This window comes from Odontesthes bonariensis, chromosome 18 (assembly GCF_027942865.1).
Source record: "Odontesthes bonariensis isolate fOdoBon6 chromosome 18, fOdoBon6.hap1, whole genome shotgun sequence".
In the NCBI taxonomy this organism is placed as follows: Eukaryota; Metazoa; Chordata; class Actinopteri; order Atheriniformes; family Atherinopsidae; genus Odontesthes; species Odontesthes bonariensis.
The window spans coordinates 10,377,931-10,393,412 of NC_134523.1; the positions used below are offsets into that span (position 1 = coordinate 10,377,931).

At 41.1% G+C, this 15,482-nt stretch overlaps 1 protein-coding gene across 1 annotated transcript in view; it reads left to right on the top strand.

Annotated features, from left to right (window-relative positions):
• Positions 1-14,443, top strand: part of cdk6 (cyclin dependent kinase 6) — a 37,316-nt gene extending 22,873 nt beyond the window's left edge. Inside the window, exons 5-8 of the mRNA XM_075449495.1 lie at positions 5,256-5,365; positions 10,767-10,817; positions 11,140-11,275; positions 11,392-14,443. Coding sequence (XP_075305610.1) covers positions 5,256-5,365; positions 10,767-10,817; positions 11,140-11,275; positions 11,392-11,544 — 450 coding nt within the window. The 3' untranslated portion in view covers positions 11,545-14,443. The remainder of the gene's footprint in view (positions 1-5,255; positions 5,366-10,766; positions 10,818-11,139; positions 11,276-11,391) is intronic.
• Positions 14,444-15,482: the final 1,039 nt, after the last annotated feature.

Consider the following 15,482-nt stretch of genomic DNA (forward strand, 5'->3'; position numbering starts at 1 on the left):
AATGTTGTCCTTTAATCTGGAGTCAGCCTCACACACTCACTGTCTCTCAGCCTCACTCCTTCACTCTTTTCTCCCGTGGCCCTTTGGCTTTATCTGACCTCTTCTGGGTTTTCTGTTACCGCGCAGAAGGGAAGTAGGGTGTCGGATAGGCACAGAGACCGATTGAAAATACAAAGCAGCTGCCTTAAAAGAAAAACAATGTAGCACACAATGTTAGGCTGACTCACTTTCTCTATCTGTGACTCATCCAGTGTACTGTACGGTGGAATCTGTTTCCGTTTTCATGCAGCCCATACAGAAGAGGGAGAACCTGAATGGGTAATGAAGGGATATGTGAATCAGAACGGAGAATGACAAGGGTGAGAAAAGGAGACTCGGGAAGAAGGAATCCAATCGTGGTTGGAAGAAGACGAGGGGAAAGGACACAAGAAAGGAACATTACAGTTGGAGAATGTACTTTTCACTTAACAACAGACGTGTTGTCATAATCGCCCCTGTGAAAACGGTTGTTAAGTTTTGTGTTTAGGCTGTGACTCGGAGCTTGTACCTTCTGTAAGAATAATAGATTTGAGATGTTTAGTCCAACAGACTTGAAACTTCAGCATTAAATGGAGAGTGCGAAACTTTGTGTGCGGTTACAATCCATTCATGGATGTTATAGGCTCTCCAGCTGTTAAGTGTTGGCTCTGCTGCATGTGGGGCATACGTGTTTTACAGATATTAGGGGAGCTTACAGAAACAGTTGGAGAAATAGATACTTTACGGAGAACAAACAAGGGGCTGCTGGAGAGAGAAAGGAGAGGTGTCGGTAGAAGGGATATGAACATGAGAGCCCTTAGACTGTGAGTCTGATGTTTGAGCTGAGTTTGTTTGTTGGGACACTTAATGAAATCTCTTTTATGCCATTTTGTTGCACAGGTGAATGAGTTGTTTAAATGCGATGAGCTGGTTATCTTTAGACAGTGCTTGCGCACATGTGCTTTGAAAACTTAGTGGTGCAAGAAATGTGTATCATGACCCCTCTGCTTGTCCAGAAAAAGAAGTCCTTAAACAACATGTAATAGGCCAGTTTATAGGTAAGAAAAAGGAGAACATGCAGACAACAAGTCAGTCACGCAATTGGAAGAACTTCCCAGTGAGTCGTTCGGAAATGGAGATGAAGAGGTTCAACAATATCTCCAAGTTTGTGTGGGCAAATCGTTCAACACTTAAAGAATAGTTTCATCATGCATTTCATCATCTGTGGTAGTAGTGCTACACTGGCTCATCTGCTGTATAGACAAGTGACCAGCTGAAAGTGTTGTATGAAACGAATGAAATGACAAATGCAACACTGTAGGTGAAGCATGAATGGAGGGGGAGGTCAGATTTAAAAAAAAAAAAAAAAAAAAAAAAAAAAAAGCTGATCCTCTCTGTTCCCTTTCTTTATTTAGCTTTAATGTATGCTGCTGGAATAAAACATTTCTAAGTTTTACCATTTTTGTAGAGCTAAAATTTTCAAATGAACGGAGGATTTGAATGGTTTGAAAGCCATTGCATGCCAGCCTTGTCTTGGAAAGAGGTTGAAGACCACAGCTGAAAATGGTTATTATCTTTGTTCACAAACTTTAAAAATAATAAAAAATTTCATAAAATTGTCTCCTGCAGAAACAAATGGACTTTTGGTTGAGTGCTGTTGACAGAGCAGTGAAGCTGGGAAGTGGTGTCGAATGCAATGAAATGGATGCAAATGGAAAAAGGGGAAAAAAAATGTGAATTCAAAATTAATTAAAACTTCATGCATCTATTTTCCGCCGTGTCTGTACGTGTGCATGTTTTACGTGTTAATCTGCAGCTGTGGCCGGGTTTTCGAATAACTGTTAGGCGGATATACTCGGAGCGCTAGGTCTGTGGTTCTTCCTAGAAGGCTTTGCGTGAGCTCGTATGAGCTCTGACTTTTGTCTTTGCAGGGTGTCAAATCCATGCAGTAGACTGAAGTCTTGTGCATTTGAGTCTGCTGCTGCAAGATTTTTAGGAACAGACCGATAACCGTAAAATAACAGTCTGTAGTAGAGGATTTGATGGCCAGTGCCATGTCTTTGCAGGGGCCATATGCATTACGATGTACACTAACTAATAACTGCAGCTAGCTAATTGATGACTCACTAAAAAAAACGAAGCTGTGCAAGCAAAGGTTTGTGGAAAGAAATGTAAATGGCAGCATTGTAGCTGTGTGACTTCCATTCATGTTTTTCTTTGAGGTTTCACTGTTGTAAAATTCTTCAATGACCCCAACAAGCCAGTATGTTCATTCTTAGCATGTGTCTCATTTCTGATCACATGGCTCACCCGTTGCACCTCAGCCAGTTAGCCTCATCTTCCGCCCCGTTTCCACTGAAGCAGGAAGCAGAGATTAAAGTATCACACATCTGCAAAATGCAGCCCCCAGCTCTATTAATAGTGTCATTCAGTTTAGAAGCAAAATGTGACCTGGCTTTTTATTGTTTTTAGGGGTCTCTATTGACTGCCTAATTCCTGAACTTGAGGTAATGTTTGTCAGTTTACCTTTGATATCCAAAACTCCCTCTTGCTAAAAGTCAGTTTTGAATGAAGTCCTTTTTTCAGGGGGAAATGGATTGTGAAACAGTGCCCTGCAACTTAGTAACTGTCACCATAAATGACAAATTTGTTTTGCATTTAGGTTATCAATGTGAGCAGTTGCGAGCCTCTACAAGGATTTGACCCCTGAAATTGCAGCACTGTAGTCCTTTGAGCCAGCGAGCATTCATAGTAGCAATGCTAAAATGTTAATGTCTAACATTGGCTTTCTGATATCCCTTCAATGCTATCCAGGATAGAGAAAGTTGTCAGTGTTGCCATAATGTCTCTGTACAACCACCCAAAGTTCATTAACCCATTTAGGCCTAAGACGCCTGGAAAAGAATGCCTGGAAAACCTATGGGCGATTTCAGAAAGACCCCCTAAAACCTGAAGTTTTTCTGGAAATTCAGCAATTGTGTCAACGCCTACTAAATTATTTATTTCTCAGCCTCTGTAGCAGATAGAAACAAAATTCAAAAAGTATTTGAGAGCTTACACCTGTGGCTTTCTTTGGAAATTGAGTTTATTTACATACACCTTCACGAAAATAGAAAATGTAAAAAGTAAAGTGCAGGAACAGCACTATTTTCAATTAGAAAACGGTAATAAAATAAAATTTAATTTTATATTTAAATTATTTATTTATCTATTTATTTTATCGCCAGTAATCTCTTCTTACTGGCAGCACAAGGAGCCCATACACATTCCAATAAACGTTTTCATCTCCGGTACAGTTACGTGTGACCACCTTGCCATCTTTGCTCGAGCTGGAGTCTGAAGTACCTGATCACGGTATCTATTCGTCTCGGAAACCAGATGCGCCCAAAGCTCCTCAGTAAAAAATGATTAAATGCCTGCAAAGGTGTGGCATCTGCAGGTAAATCGACTTTCACCGCTGGTGTGCGGTTGAAATCTCTCCGTCGATTACGGTGGTAATTGTCAGTGTTCCACTCACATTCAAACCCTTCAAAATCATCCTCAAACATATGTGCTAGCCATAAATCTCCATCAATTGGGTCAGCACGTTCTTCAGCATCATCAAAGCCAAGAAACTCCTCACAATCGCTCCCGTCTGAAATGTCTTCCCACTGAAAGTCCTCCATGCTTGGTTCGATGAAACTTAACTTTTTTTTTTTTTTCGATGTAACTTAACTTCAAAACAATGACACGAGGAACATGACGACACTCTCACGTGTCTATTATAATGCATTTAATTGGCGCAGAGGCCAATAATTGGTGCAAAACAACCGTATACATGAAAAAAGACGTGTACGCTTTCCCGGGCTTAAAGGTAGAATAACGCAACAGCGCCCCCGGCTTTAAAGGTAGAAATGCGGCAACGCTTTCCCGGCCTCAATGGGTTAAGATAAAGAAGAGACGAATATGGAGGATGAACCATCGCATCTCACTCACATAAATTGAGAATATTTCCAGCTATAGATGAGAATAATGCCGACAAAGCTAAGCTAAAGCACTTCTATCACATTGTCATGACCACACAAAGTCTGAAGATGCGACAACTGCTGAGAGCTGGTCTAGAGTGGATCTTCATGCCTTAACTTGCCGAGATGCTTGTTTTAGTGCTGTGTTCATCGGGTGTGATGACACCAATGTGCTCGGGCTGCTCTTTTGTTAATACACCCTGTTTGATCTATAAGGGGCTGATTGAACTGTGAGATGTGTTGCTTTAATGTGACAATAGCTGTATTTAGTAAAAACAGCATGGTTGTTCTTGTTTTTTTCATGTCAGCCACATACATGGAGATGTGTGTATGTATGTGTGTGTGTGTATATATATATATATATATATATATATATATATTTATTTCTTAATGGTCTGTGCAATTCCTATTTGTATGCGATATATGTTGGTAACTTCAAAGCAGTCAGAGTAACTGGTGACTTCTCTTGTTGATGTGTGTCTCAGCTTAATGTCAGGCATGTCTCGGACTCCCGATAAGCACTCTGCAGCGCCTGAAGAGGGAACTGCTGCCAAAAGCTGTTGGAAAAAGCTTGAGTTTAGGAAAGCACCTGGAACCAGTCCACTCTCTTAGTAGGGGTCACTGAGTTTTGTCTGGAGGCTTTCCCTACGGTAGCTGCTAACAATGCTGCTTTCCTGCAGGCTGCACACGCTTTTACTCAGAGGTCCCAATGGAGTTACGGGGACAAATTTGGAAACCACGCTTAGTGGCACAAAATGGCTGCCGTTGTACCTCAGGTGGGTGCTGGGTTGTGTGATGAAAGAGAGGAAGTTCTTTTTTTTTTTTTTCTTCTTTTTTTTTGGTATGAAGAAGTGATCGAGTGGTTTGGGCGATGCAATGCCGCTGTCATTTCACATTTCACCTGCCAGGTTTAATGAATCAGAACCCCTCGACACAAACACACTTGCACTTAAAGGATATGCTTGAATTGTTTGTACCTGGTAAACTGGTGTGGAAAGACTGCCATGTCGGTACGCCCCAAATGTGAGCAGAGACGTGTCCTGCCAGATATGATTTCATGTCTTACGTAAGGCCAAGATGGCAGAAGCATTTAACCTTCTTTGTGAGTGTGTGTGTGTGTGTACGAGCTCCCCTAGATAGTGACATTTACCTAACGCTGCTGGCAAGTGATCCGATTTGGCTCGTTTTACTTTTACAGGAAAGTCTTAATGGGTTTTCTGCTCTGTCGTGTAGGTGGTGACGCTGTGGTACAGAGCCCCAGAAGTGCTGCTGCAGTCCAGTTACGCCACACCAGTGGACCTGTGGAGTGTTGGCTGCATCTTTGCAGAAATGTTCAGGAGAAGGTGAGGAAGACTGACATTGTGTCTCAAAAGGAAAACTCCAAAATTCTGCTGGCAAACCAAGTCAAATGTGTATATCATCTTATCACAATACTTAGCGGGAATGTGTCATTATTTTAGAGAGGGATGGTCACCGAACCTGCTCGTAAAATATTACTTATTTCCATCAATGTCACTGTAATGTACTGAACAGCTTGAAGAAAAATGGTTCTTTGGTAAATTGTGGCATGATTATCTCAAATGTAGTGCTAAAATCTTTATGAAGCTTGAAAGTGCAGGGAGGGGATTAAGGTCGTTGTGGGGTCAGAGATTTGAGTTGGTTTCAAAATCTGATGTTTGGAAATAGTTACCGCCATGTCATCAACATTTGCTTTTAAAACAACACAATGATGAGTAAACCTGCACCAACGGCAGTGAGTTTCACTGAAGAAATCTACATCTTCTTTCTGTGGGAATGTCCACAAAAAATCCCCCAAATTACTAATAATCTTAATCTCTGATTGATTTATACGCTGGAGATGCTTTTTGGTATTTTTTTTATAAATTTTTAAAAAAAAATTACAAAAAAAAAAATAGCTGCAGTCATTCAACGCCGTCATTTGGGAGTTTCTCAAACTAGTCATTCTCTCCTTAAATGACACCTGTCAGATGTGTTGTGAGTAGTAAGCAATCACATTTCAGTTAGCTTATCGTACCATTACAGTAACACAGGCTGTCTGTTGTGGTTATGGTATGCAAGTCAAGATTCTGCTTCTTGGTGTAGGTATTTGTCAGTTTGTGGTCTAACGAACTTCACACGCTGGAGAGCCACGCTAATAACGGACAAATTTTCTAAAAATGTACCCCAAAAAAATCCCCAAAACTTTTTTGAAGAAAAGACATGGACGCCTCAGCATATTTGCACATTTCATGTGGCATCATTTGTGAATGGAAATGTTTCAAGACAAAAGAAAACAGAGTTTAAGTCTCTGTAATCTAACATGTGTGCCAAAGCAGATAAGAACCGTCTTTTTGAGGTAGGGCATAGTGCCAGGAGGAGCAGCCCTGCTTCCTTCCCCAACCGTCCTCAGACCCCATCATGCACAGACTCCCCAACCACCCGTGTTCTACAGTTTTGTCTCAGCGGGAGTGCGTAGGTTCAAAGGGTCACACTGGGCTAAGATGTGATATGTAGCCACGTTATTGACTATTGGTGGAGCGACTTGATAGCAAAGAAATACAAAATGTCTATCGCCTATGAGGGGAATATTGTTTTTTAGCAAAATGTCACAATGCATTTAAGCTGTTGTGACAATTAACTAATAAAATGATTGAAGTTGTTTTCTTCAGTCTTCCATCTACGTGTGTACAACATCTGCACTGTAAGCTGAGGTTAATTGTGTGAAGAAAAAAAAAATCACATTTTAAGAACTTTTTTTTTGTCCAAGTATTGTTTTTTTTTTTTTTTTTCATTTCCCTTAAATGTTTGAAATAACTTTCCATTTATTTTCTCTCCCTTCTGTAACAGGGTTGGGATATTCGCTCCTTTTTATTTTCTCTAAAAATGCTGACGCATGGAAACTTTTTTTTCTTCTTCTTTACTGCCAAACTGCCACATTCGTAAATCTTGGCTCGGATACCCGTTAGGCCCTTAAACACTAAACCGCCAACTGGCTGTCTGGATTGTTGGTGAACATCGATCACTGTGTTCTCTCCAGTTATATCCTTAAATTATTGACAATCTCTTATCGAGTTACGTGCCAAAAATGCTAGTCCTACAGTTACAAAATATTTTGGTTCACTGTCCTTCAACTCTCTAACGGACTCGGATAAAAGGTGCAGAGGAATGAAGACCCAAACTGTTTATTTCTCTTCCCGTTTTTGTTCTCGAGGCATCCCTCACCTTGGGGAACGTGGGTGCAACACCACCTTGCTCATCGGTTCCGCTCTTCTGTTCCCTCTGAAACTAAGGCCGCTTTGGTTTTCAGTACCGCGTTGAAAATGATTTCTATTTGTGGGTTTAGGGATTCTCTCCTGTTACCATTTCTCTCTGGTTTTGTGTTTGACTTTCTTACTGCATGTTTCAATTGGGGTTAGCTATCTTAGCAATGATATTTGTATAGAAAATCCTGTAGTTTCACTATTCACAAATGTTTTTGGACTCCCAATCCTCTAGTTTCTTTTAGTCTCGAGTCCCATAAACCTTTCTCATGCTCAAGTGGTTTCCAGACTGGTGGAACAAGATCGATTTGATCAATCTGGTTTTGATTCAGACTTACTGACATGTATCATGTATGCTCCCATATGGGGGAAATTTCAAAAGATTATAGGCGAAACTGGATGGGGGGGTGTGGCTGCTAGTTTTTGAGTTTATGTAATCCGTCGTATTTTCAGCTGCCTCGGATCTTCGGGTCATTGGCAGCATTGATGTACGGTTCTTTCTGCCATACTTCTGGAAAGGTGAAGTTGGGCATGTTGAATGCTCTCCAGACCTCGTACAATGCGAGTAAACAAAGCATCCACAAACACATTTTTGCTAAATAATCGGGAATCATAAACGACGAGAGTTTTGTAATTGTTTTGTACAAAGCTTATTTAAAAGCTGACTCAGTCTGAATATCATCCTGATAGCAGAGTGTGTGTGTGTGTGTGTGTGTGTGTGTCATCTTGGACAGGACGCTTCTTTCATCCGCCTTACACAATAAGCTGTTAAAAGCTTTGCCGAGTGTGTGCATGTGTGCGACTCCACAATCTGGCACCTGCCCAACATTTCCTTGAGGTGGAAGGCGAGGCAAGAAGCCTTTGATGGCCAGGAACAGAACATACGCACACTCTCTGTGTCTCTGCGGGTGATTAAGATGGCTTTTTAAAAGGACACCTGTCGGAGATTAAAGGGCACCTGGGAGAAGCGGTGATGGAAAGGAAAAGAGGGATTGAGGGGAAAGTGCAGAACAAGAGAAGATGAGAAAACCTTGTTGACAAGTTTACAGTTAGGTTGAGTTTGAGATAATGTTTGTTGACAGCTCAGGAACTTACGCATCCATTTTTATGGCTTAACATCTTTGCGGTTAGCTAGTACCTAGTTTAACGTTGGGAACGTCTTGTTCCAGTTGTTTATTTCGCTAAATCTTCCTGCCTGGGTTAGTTTTGATATAAGTTCAAATGAAAAATCTCTCACTTTAGAAATGCAGGCCAAACAGAGTCTGACGATTATAGGAATAGAAATGCAACTTTAAACACTGCATGTAATTTTGAAATCTTGCACGAGTTGCAGTCTTGTGTCAGAGCCCCACTGAGCACTGACACCCTCCAACTGCCCCGTCACCTCGTGTTGAAAGTCAGAAAAAAATGCAAATCCAACCCCATGTGATGGTCGTCTCGGCTTCCATCATCAATCGTGCCTTTGTAAAAACTCGCCTTTAATGACTATGCGCTGCAATGAGAATATAGTTAGCAGGAATTTGAGCAAATATTATGCAAGTCTGCATCTGCATGGCTGGGATGGTGTCTGTGTGAGTCATGGTTCCAGTGAATAGGAGAGACGACGTCTGCTTGTTGACATTCCTCCAATCGAAAAGGCCAAACGTGTTGTGTTAATGGTCTGGGAGAGGCCCCACATCCGTGTTGACTTTCTCACAGTTTGGATTTCAATTGATAAATCCTCAGCAGCACACGCTTGCGTGCACATGTTGGTTTTTCTAATTACTGGTGCACTATCAGGTATCCAACATCCAAACCTTTGCGGGGGACTAGGACGTCCATCCAGTCCGCTCGAGTCTAAACACTTGCGCACTCACACGATGCATTTCTTTCCAGTTCCCACTCAGACTCACGTGCAAACATGCGCACATTCCAGAGGTCGTCTTGGTGGAATCTGGGACAGAGCTTTAATGGCACTGAAGGAAGCGTGACTCGGCTGCCTATCCCAACCCAGTGTCTGTCCTTGCACTGCCACCACTTTTATGTGGATTCGTGAACATGTACATCTGTGCACGTTCAAATGTCAGAGTGGGAAACGATCCCAGTCTGCAAGTGTGTATTTGCAGGAATTTGCTAGAGTGTGCGCAAATGTGCACTTGTGCCCAACTGTTGACTGTGTGCATGCCAGTGGCCGGCCTTATATGAATTATCCCCAGGTTTCCCTTCCAGCAAACCACCAAACTTAAAAATGGACCTCTTGGAATTATCAGCCCTACTTGTTTTGGCATGATAACTTTGCTGTAGGTGAATTCTTTTTCCTTTTTCTTTTGCAACAGTCAGAAACTGGTTTGGTCTGATCTTTAATTGCTTTCAAAGCTTTAGTCTGAAAGACTTGCACATGTGATGTGGTCCTCCTTTAAAAGTCAGTTGTTTAAGTCTGAGCAAAGCCACGCTCAGACATCCGTTAGTTATGGGAACCATTTCTGGATGACTGAAACAAACTCGATACCTTTTAGTCCACTTCTGAATTAAGGCTTGACCCTAAAACATCTGCAAAATATCCTTGTGTGACCTGATATTACAGAGTTTGTGTGTAGGAAAGAGCGAGTGTTCAGCAAAGCTTCTTGCAAGTGGGAAAACGCAGGGGAGCACATGGTGGCAGGCCAGTCTCTGATGACCTCAGTTAAGTGGGCTTTACTTGAACCGTCATGCGGCTTGGAGATGAAAAACACACGCATGCATAAAAGCACGCCTATGTGAATATATCCTGCCTTACATTGACATCTGCTGGAGACTAACAACAACGTACAGAATGTAGCAAAAACGGTATTATCTTCTTTGAGCCTGATATCTAATCTCGCACCACCAAAAGGTCCTGAGATCTGTGATGGTGGAAATAAAGTCCTCTCTTTGAAAGCGCCGCCTTCTCATTTCCTGTCAGAGGAACTTGAAAAGAAAAGTCTCATTGCCATACCTCTTTCTCTGTTAGAATAATCCAACTTTACTTTCACACGCCTTTCCCTCCCCGTTTCCTACACACACCGACACTCGGTGAGAGCGAAACCAGACGCACATAAGGGATAAATAGGCTTTTTCTGTCCTGTGCGGCGACCGGCAGGCTTGTGTCGATGATGACTACTGGAATTTGTGCGGGTGCCAGGGCAAGCCGTGGCCGCCCACGGGCATCCAAAGGCTGCCCAAAGCCACAGGAACCACCAGCAGCCGTGCTGCTGCTCCCCTCCCTCTTTTCATCCCTGCTCCCTCCCATCCTCAGTGGTCTCACCAACGCCGCTCCACAATCCCGACAACATGTGAACTTCAAACGTTCACGTCAGACTCTCACATTCCTCTTTGCCCCCAAGCCAAAAGCTTATATGCTGCTGTGGGAAAGTGAGCATTAAAATTCAGATCTAAAGTGGGTCAATAAGTAATGGTTATTACTTTTTGATTTATTAGTTTGAGCAGTAGCAGTCAAACTAACCTGTTTTTAATTTCCCTTTTCCAGACCGCTGTTTCGAGGAAGCTCAGATGTTGATCAGCTGGGAAAGATTTTTGAGTAAGTACTTAGAACTGTGATTCCTTTAGCTTCTCATGTAATGCGTCTAATAAGATTTTGCTAAGATGGACCAAACGTTGTATCCAGATACTGGCTTGTTCATAGAATTCACTCAGTTGAATAAGAAATTGTAAATCACGCATCAGTCCTTGGTAGAGGACTAGATGTGCACACAACGGCTTTTCCTCAGATTATTTTATGGGGCTTTTGCATCGTTAGCTTTATAACATAAAATGATTTTGACATGCATTTGAACCGTAAAGCTGGTACATGTCAAACATTGTCGATAGAATGGGCACTGATGGCTGTTATCGTTCCACAGTGTCGTTGGGGTACCTTCAGCAGAAGACTGGCCCCAGGAAGTGGCCCTACCACAGAGTGCCTTCTCACCACGGCCCCCGAAACCAATAGAAGACCTGGTCACAGACATGGATGAGCAAGGACGGGCCCTGTTAATGGTAGGCAGACTTATCTTCTATCCGGACAAGTGCAAATGACTCATGTGTGAATTTACCAGCCTTCCTAACCACATATTAATCTGTCTCATCCTCTCTTTTCCTCCCACTCTCTGCAGCAATTCCTCACCTTCAACCCCTCCAGGAGAATATCGGCCTTCGCTGCGCTGAGTCACCCCTACTTCCAAAGTGTGAACAGTCACAGCAGAAGTGTGTACGCAGCCCAGCCTATTCCCAGCAATAAGCCCACTGTTGAGGAGCGGACTGCCTGATGGTCCTCCTTCCCCTTTTTTATCATCCCACACAGTGTATATTAGAAGTATTCTCCGTGGCCCCTCATGTTTTGTTGCTTTTACGAACGTTAAATCCAAACGCATTGATTAAGCTCTTTGACGCTGATCAGCAGAAAATATTTCAAATTGAAAACAATACTGGAAAATATAGAATGCCAAAAAATATTGACGTAAGTCCTTTCCTTCTGTCGGAGACGTTCAGACGTAAGGCTCTGAGGTGCCTTCTTCCTGTGCAGTTTTCTTATTTCTTAGAAAAAGTCAGTTTCACTCGGTTTGTTAAACTGCATTACTAAGCAAAAGTTTCCATGCCCTTCTCAACACTCTTGACCACTTGCAGTGTTCTTATTGAAGGATTAAATTTTCCAGTTGTTGGCCTGCTCTGAGACGTCCTCTTCCCATATATCAGCAGGGCTCCTTCCACATTTCTGGTGTATCGATTTCTCTCCTCAAACCCTTAAAAAAAAAAAAAAAAAAAAACTTTTGCAAAGATGTTGCTTTGTGGAGCAAATTGTTGGTCTAAAAGCTCGAGCTGGGGACCAAATTTTGTTCTAATTTCCAATTTTTCAACTCGACTGGGTCGGGTTATAAAGCGTGTCATAGTTAAAAGGGTTAGGCTTGGAAATGTGGTTGGTATTTTTTTCTGGGACTTTTTTTTTCTTTTTCCGATCGATGTCAAAAAGCTCAATTAATTGCAATTTCAAAACTCGAAACATGTAATGGACTCGAAGAGACTTAATACTTTTCATGGTTGATGTGTAAATCTCCAGAAAGTACGCGGAAAAAGAGACTGCAAAGGTGGTGTGAGGACCGATCGTCCTCCCTGAACCATGCATTCTTCCCGGAATAGATGGACCATAATTGCTGCTTTTAGTTAGTGAAATTTTGGTAATTGACTGTGTGTAACAATGCAAAGAAGCCTGCGTCTTTGGTTTGTAGTCGAGTGGGCTGACAGACTGTGGAGGCGATGGAGCTGAATCCTCTTTATGACCAGTGTTTAGCCTTGTAAGAGTCGTCCCAACTTGAGGACTGAACAGGACCCCGGATGGACAGCATGGATCTTACCTGCCTTTGTGCTCACTGTGGGAGAATGCAGTGAGTCCACGAAGAGTAGACGCACACTCAGACACTTAACACTTGGTGTGCACTGGCACAGACTCAAACACACTCGTTTAACTATGAACTTGATGATGCGTTATAAGGAATCACAAGCCAGCCACTCACTGCCATGTCCTCCTCATTCCAGTTTTACCTGTAACATTGCCTCCTCCTTGTGGAAATGAAGAGTAACTGCAGACCAGCCAGTAGCGGGATTCTAATGGTTGCTGCACTCTTTTAAGGAACTCATCATATCGGCTGATATCGGTGCTGAGACAGTGACGAAAGAAGTCAGAATTGATCCTGCCATTTACTTTAAGACGTTTTATGAGTTTTGACTTGCCAACGTGGGCTTTTATCATTGTAAAAATCCAGTTGTTTGCAGTCCGAATAGATCCACATATGCACAGGTTGTAGGTGAAGTACCCACCAGCACTATTCAACATAAAATCAGTTTCGTCACCAGTAACCTGTATTTAATTTTAATTTTATTGACAGGTCTTATATACTTGTTACTTGATCTTTTTTTTTTTATATATATATATATATATATATATATATTTTTTTTTTTTTTTTTTTTATTAAGATGCTGCGGCATATGTTACTCTTATACCAAGTACACAGACTCTGGGGGTGATCATGGAGTTTATGTGTGTAAGGAATGTGTAAAGGCAAGGCGTTGGTACTGTACAGTGTATTGTGCTAGCTGTAATGATAGAAAAGGTTTTGATACATGTATGTCAGCACATAGATATGTCATAAAAGTGACTTAGAACAGCAAAGGTCAGCGGAATGTTGCATGACGAAAGTGTTTTGTCTTTTGAAAACGTCGGGTTGGTTCCTTGGATGACGTAATGGATTTCACTGTACCGAGCGTGGGCTACGAAATTTACAGTAGTTTGAAAATGAAATGGTGCACAATAATTTTTCTTTTTTTTTTTTTTTTTTTTTTTTTCAAGGTTTTGCTTTATTTTACATTCATGTGCCGCCGTATTGCAGTTAAGTTTTGGGGAGTTTTTTTTTTTTTTATCAGCGAGGAGTGGGGGGAAGCAAATGATGCAGAGTTGAATTTTTGTATGTTGTAGTTCGCGCAGAACAGTAACATTTTAACACTGGTTTTAACATGTTTTCTTAACGGGTGGCGCAGTCAGCACACCCAAACTCATTCTCCGACTTTCTCAGGTTTTTGTTCTGGACGTCCAAACCTCTCGGGCACAGTTTGCACATCTCTGGGCTACTAAATGACCACATTACAACTCTTTCAGGTTTTTTCTTTCAAGCTGTCTCACAATAGTGACTTTGATCTTTGGTCTACTGTCATTACTATTTATCAAATATATGTTACTGTAGTCATTACTGTTTGAAGGTAACTGCCTGTTTAGACTGTTTTTGCCAGCTATTTCTAATTGTTGGAAGGTAAACGCGACTAAAATCCATGCAATTATCTGCTTGACTAAACACTGTGTGAATTTTCTATTTGGTAACAAAATGTCTGGTATAAATGCTGCATAAAATCTATCAAAAGCTACAAATACTTTAGAAATAGTGGTTTACAATTTAAAATGATTGCTTTAGTCTCATTACAGGTGATGCGATCACTGTGTGCATATATGATTTAACCTGTTTTAACGCATTTCAGTCTCATAGCAGCTGTTCCACTGTTCTGACATCATCAGCATAGCCTGATCAATTATATCACTCTGATTGACAAACTTATGTATGGATGCATTGATGTTGTATTATTGTGTTGCACCAGCTGAATAAAAAAGCAGCTTTTTATGAATGTTTCGGGCTCATCTTTGAATGTGTTCATATTTATGCAACATAGCACACAGTTGCTCTTGTAGTTGTAATTGCCATTTTAAGTAGGCTACTTGGATTCTTCTGTCGTATTTTATACCATCACAGGAACACTTAGACTACACAATTTGCCCATTAAAATGGTGTGTTCTGTTTTACCCTTTGTAACCTTATGCGTGGCTGATAATTGCACCTCAGGGACAGGACTTCTGGAATATTCAAGTTTAGAAATGATTCTGACCCGAAAGTCTGGGTCTATGTCAAATTAAAAAGTACAAAAACGCCATGTTTTGTCTTTCTCTCTTCATATCCTTTCTCAGTTGATATCAAATTAGATTTGCCGTGAAAGCCATCTAATTTTTCAGAATATTAAGTGTGTTTGAGATTTTTTTTCTAGATGGTGCAAAATGTTTTACCATATTTTTCCATTTGTTTGTACCCTATCCAGTTAGAAAATAAAAGTAACCTTAGATCTAAATTTGCCATTGGTATAAATCATTTTTGTGCTTGACTGTATGTGCAAATAGTCTATGGCAGTGGTTCCCAAACCTTTTGTGCCCAAGGCACACCAAAGTAACAAGTAAAAATCTCAAGGCACACCTATTAAGCAAAATAGCCCTTATAACACGTGTTATCCCTCATATCATGTAAAATATCTGTAAATGTGCATAATTATTTACTAATGCCAAATACAATTTGACAAAGACAACTATATTACTCATGAAATATTTATTAATGACATATTTCAAAAATTAATTTGAAACTTTATCAAATTAGGCTTCATCAAAGCAGCAACACATTCATTTAAACCAGACAGGTCACAAAATTAAAAATGAGGCAAAGGAAACTCAGCACAGAGAACTGTCAGTGCAAGGAAGCTGCATTGTGCATGGTCCTAAACTACAAATGATAAATGCAACATTTCAGCAATCAGCATTGAAACATATGCTATTGTAAACATTTTGCCTACTTACAAATTAGTGAGATACATGTGCCTGTCGGGGCGAGCAGATTTCTTTAAT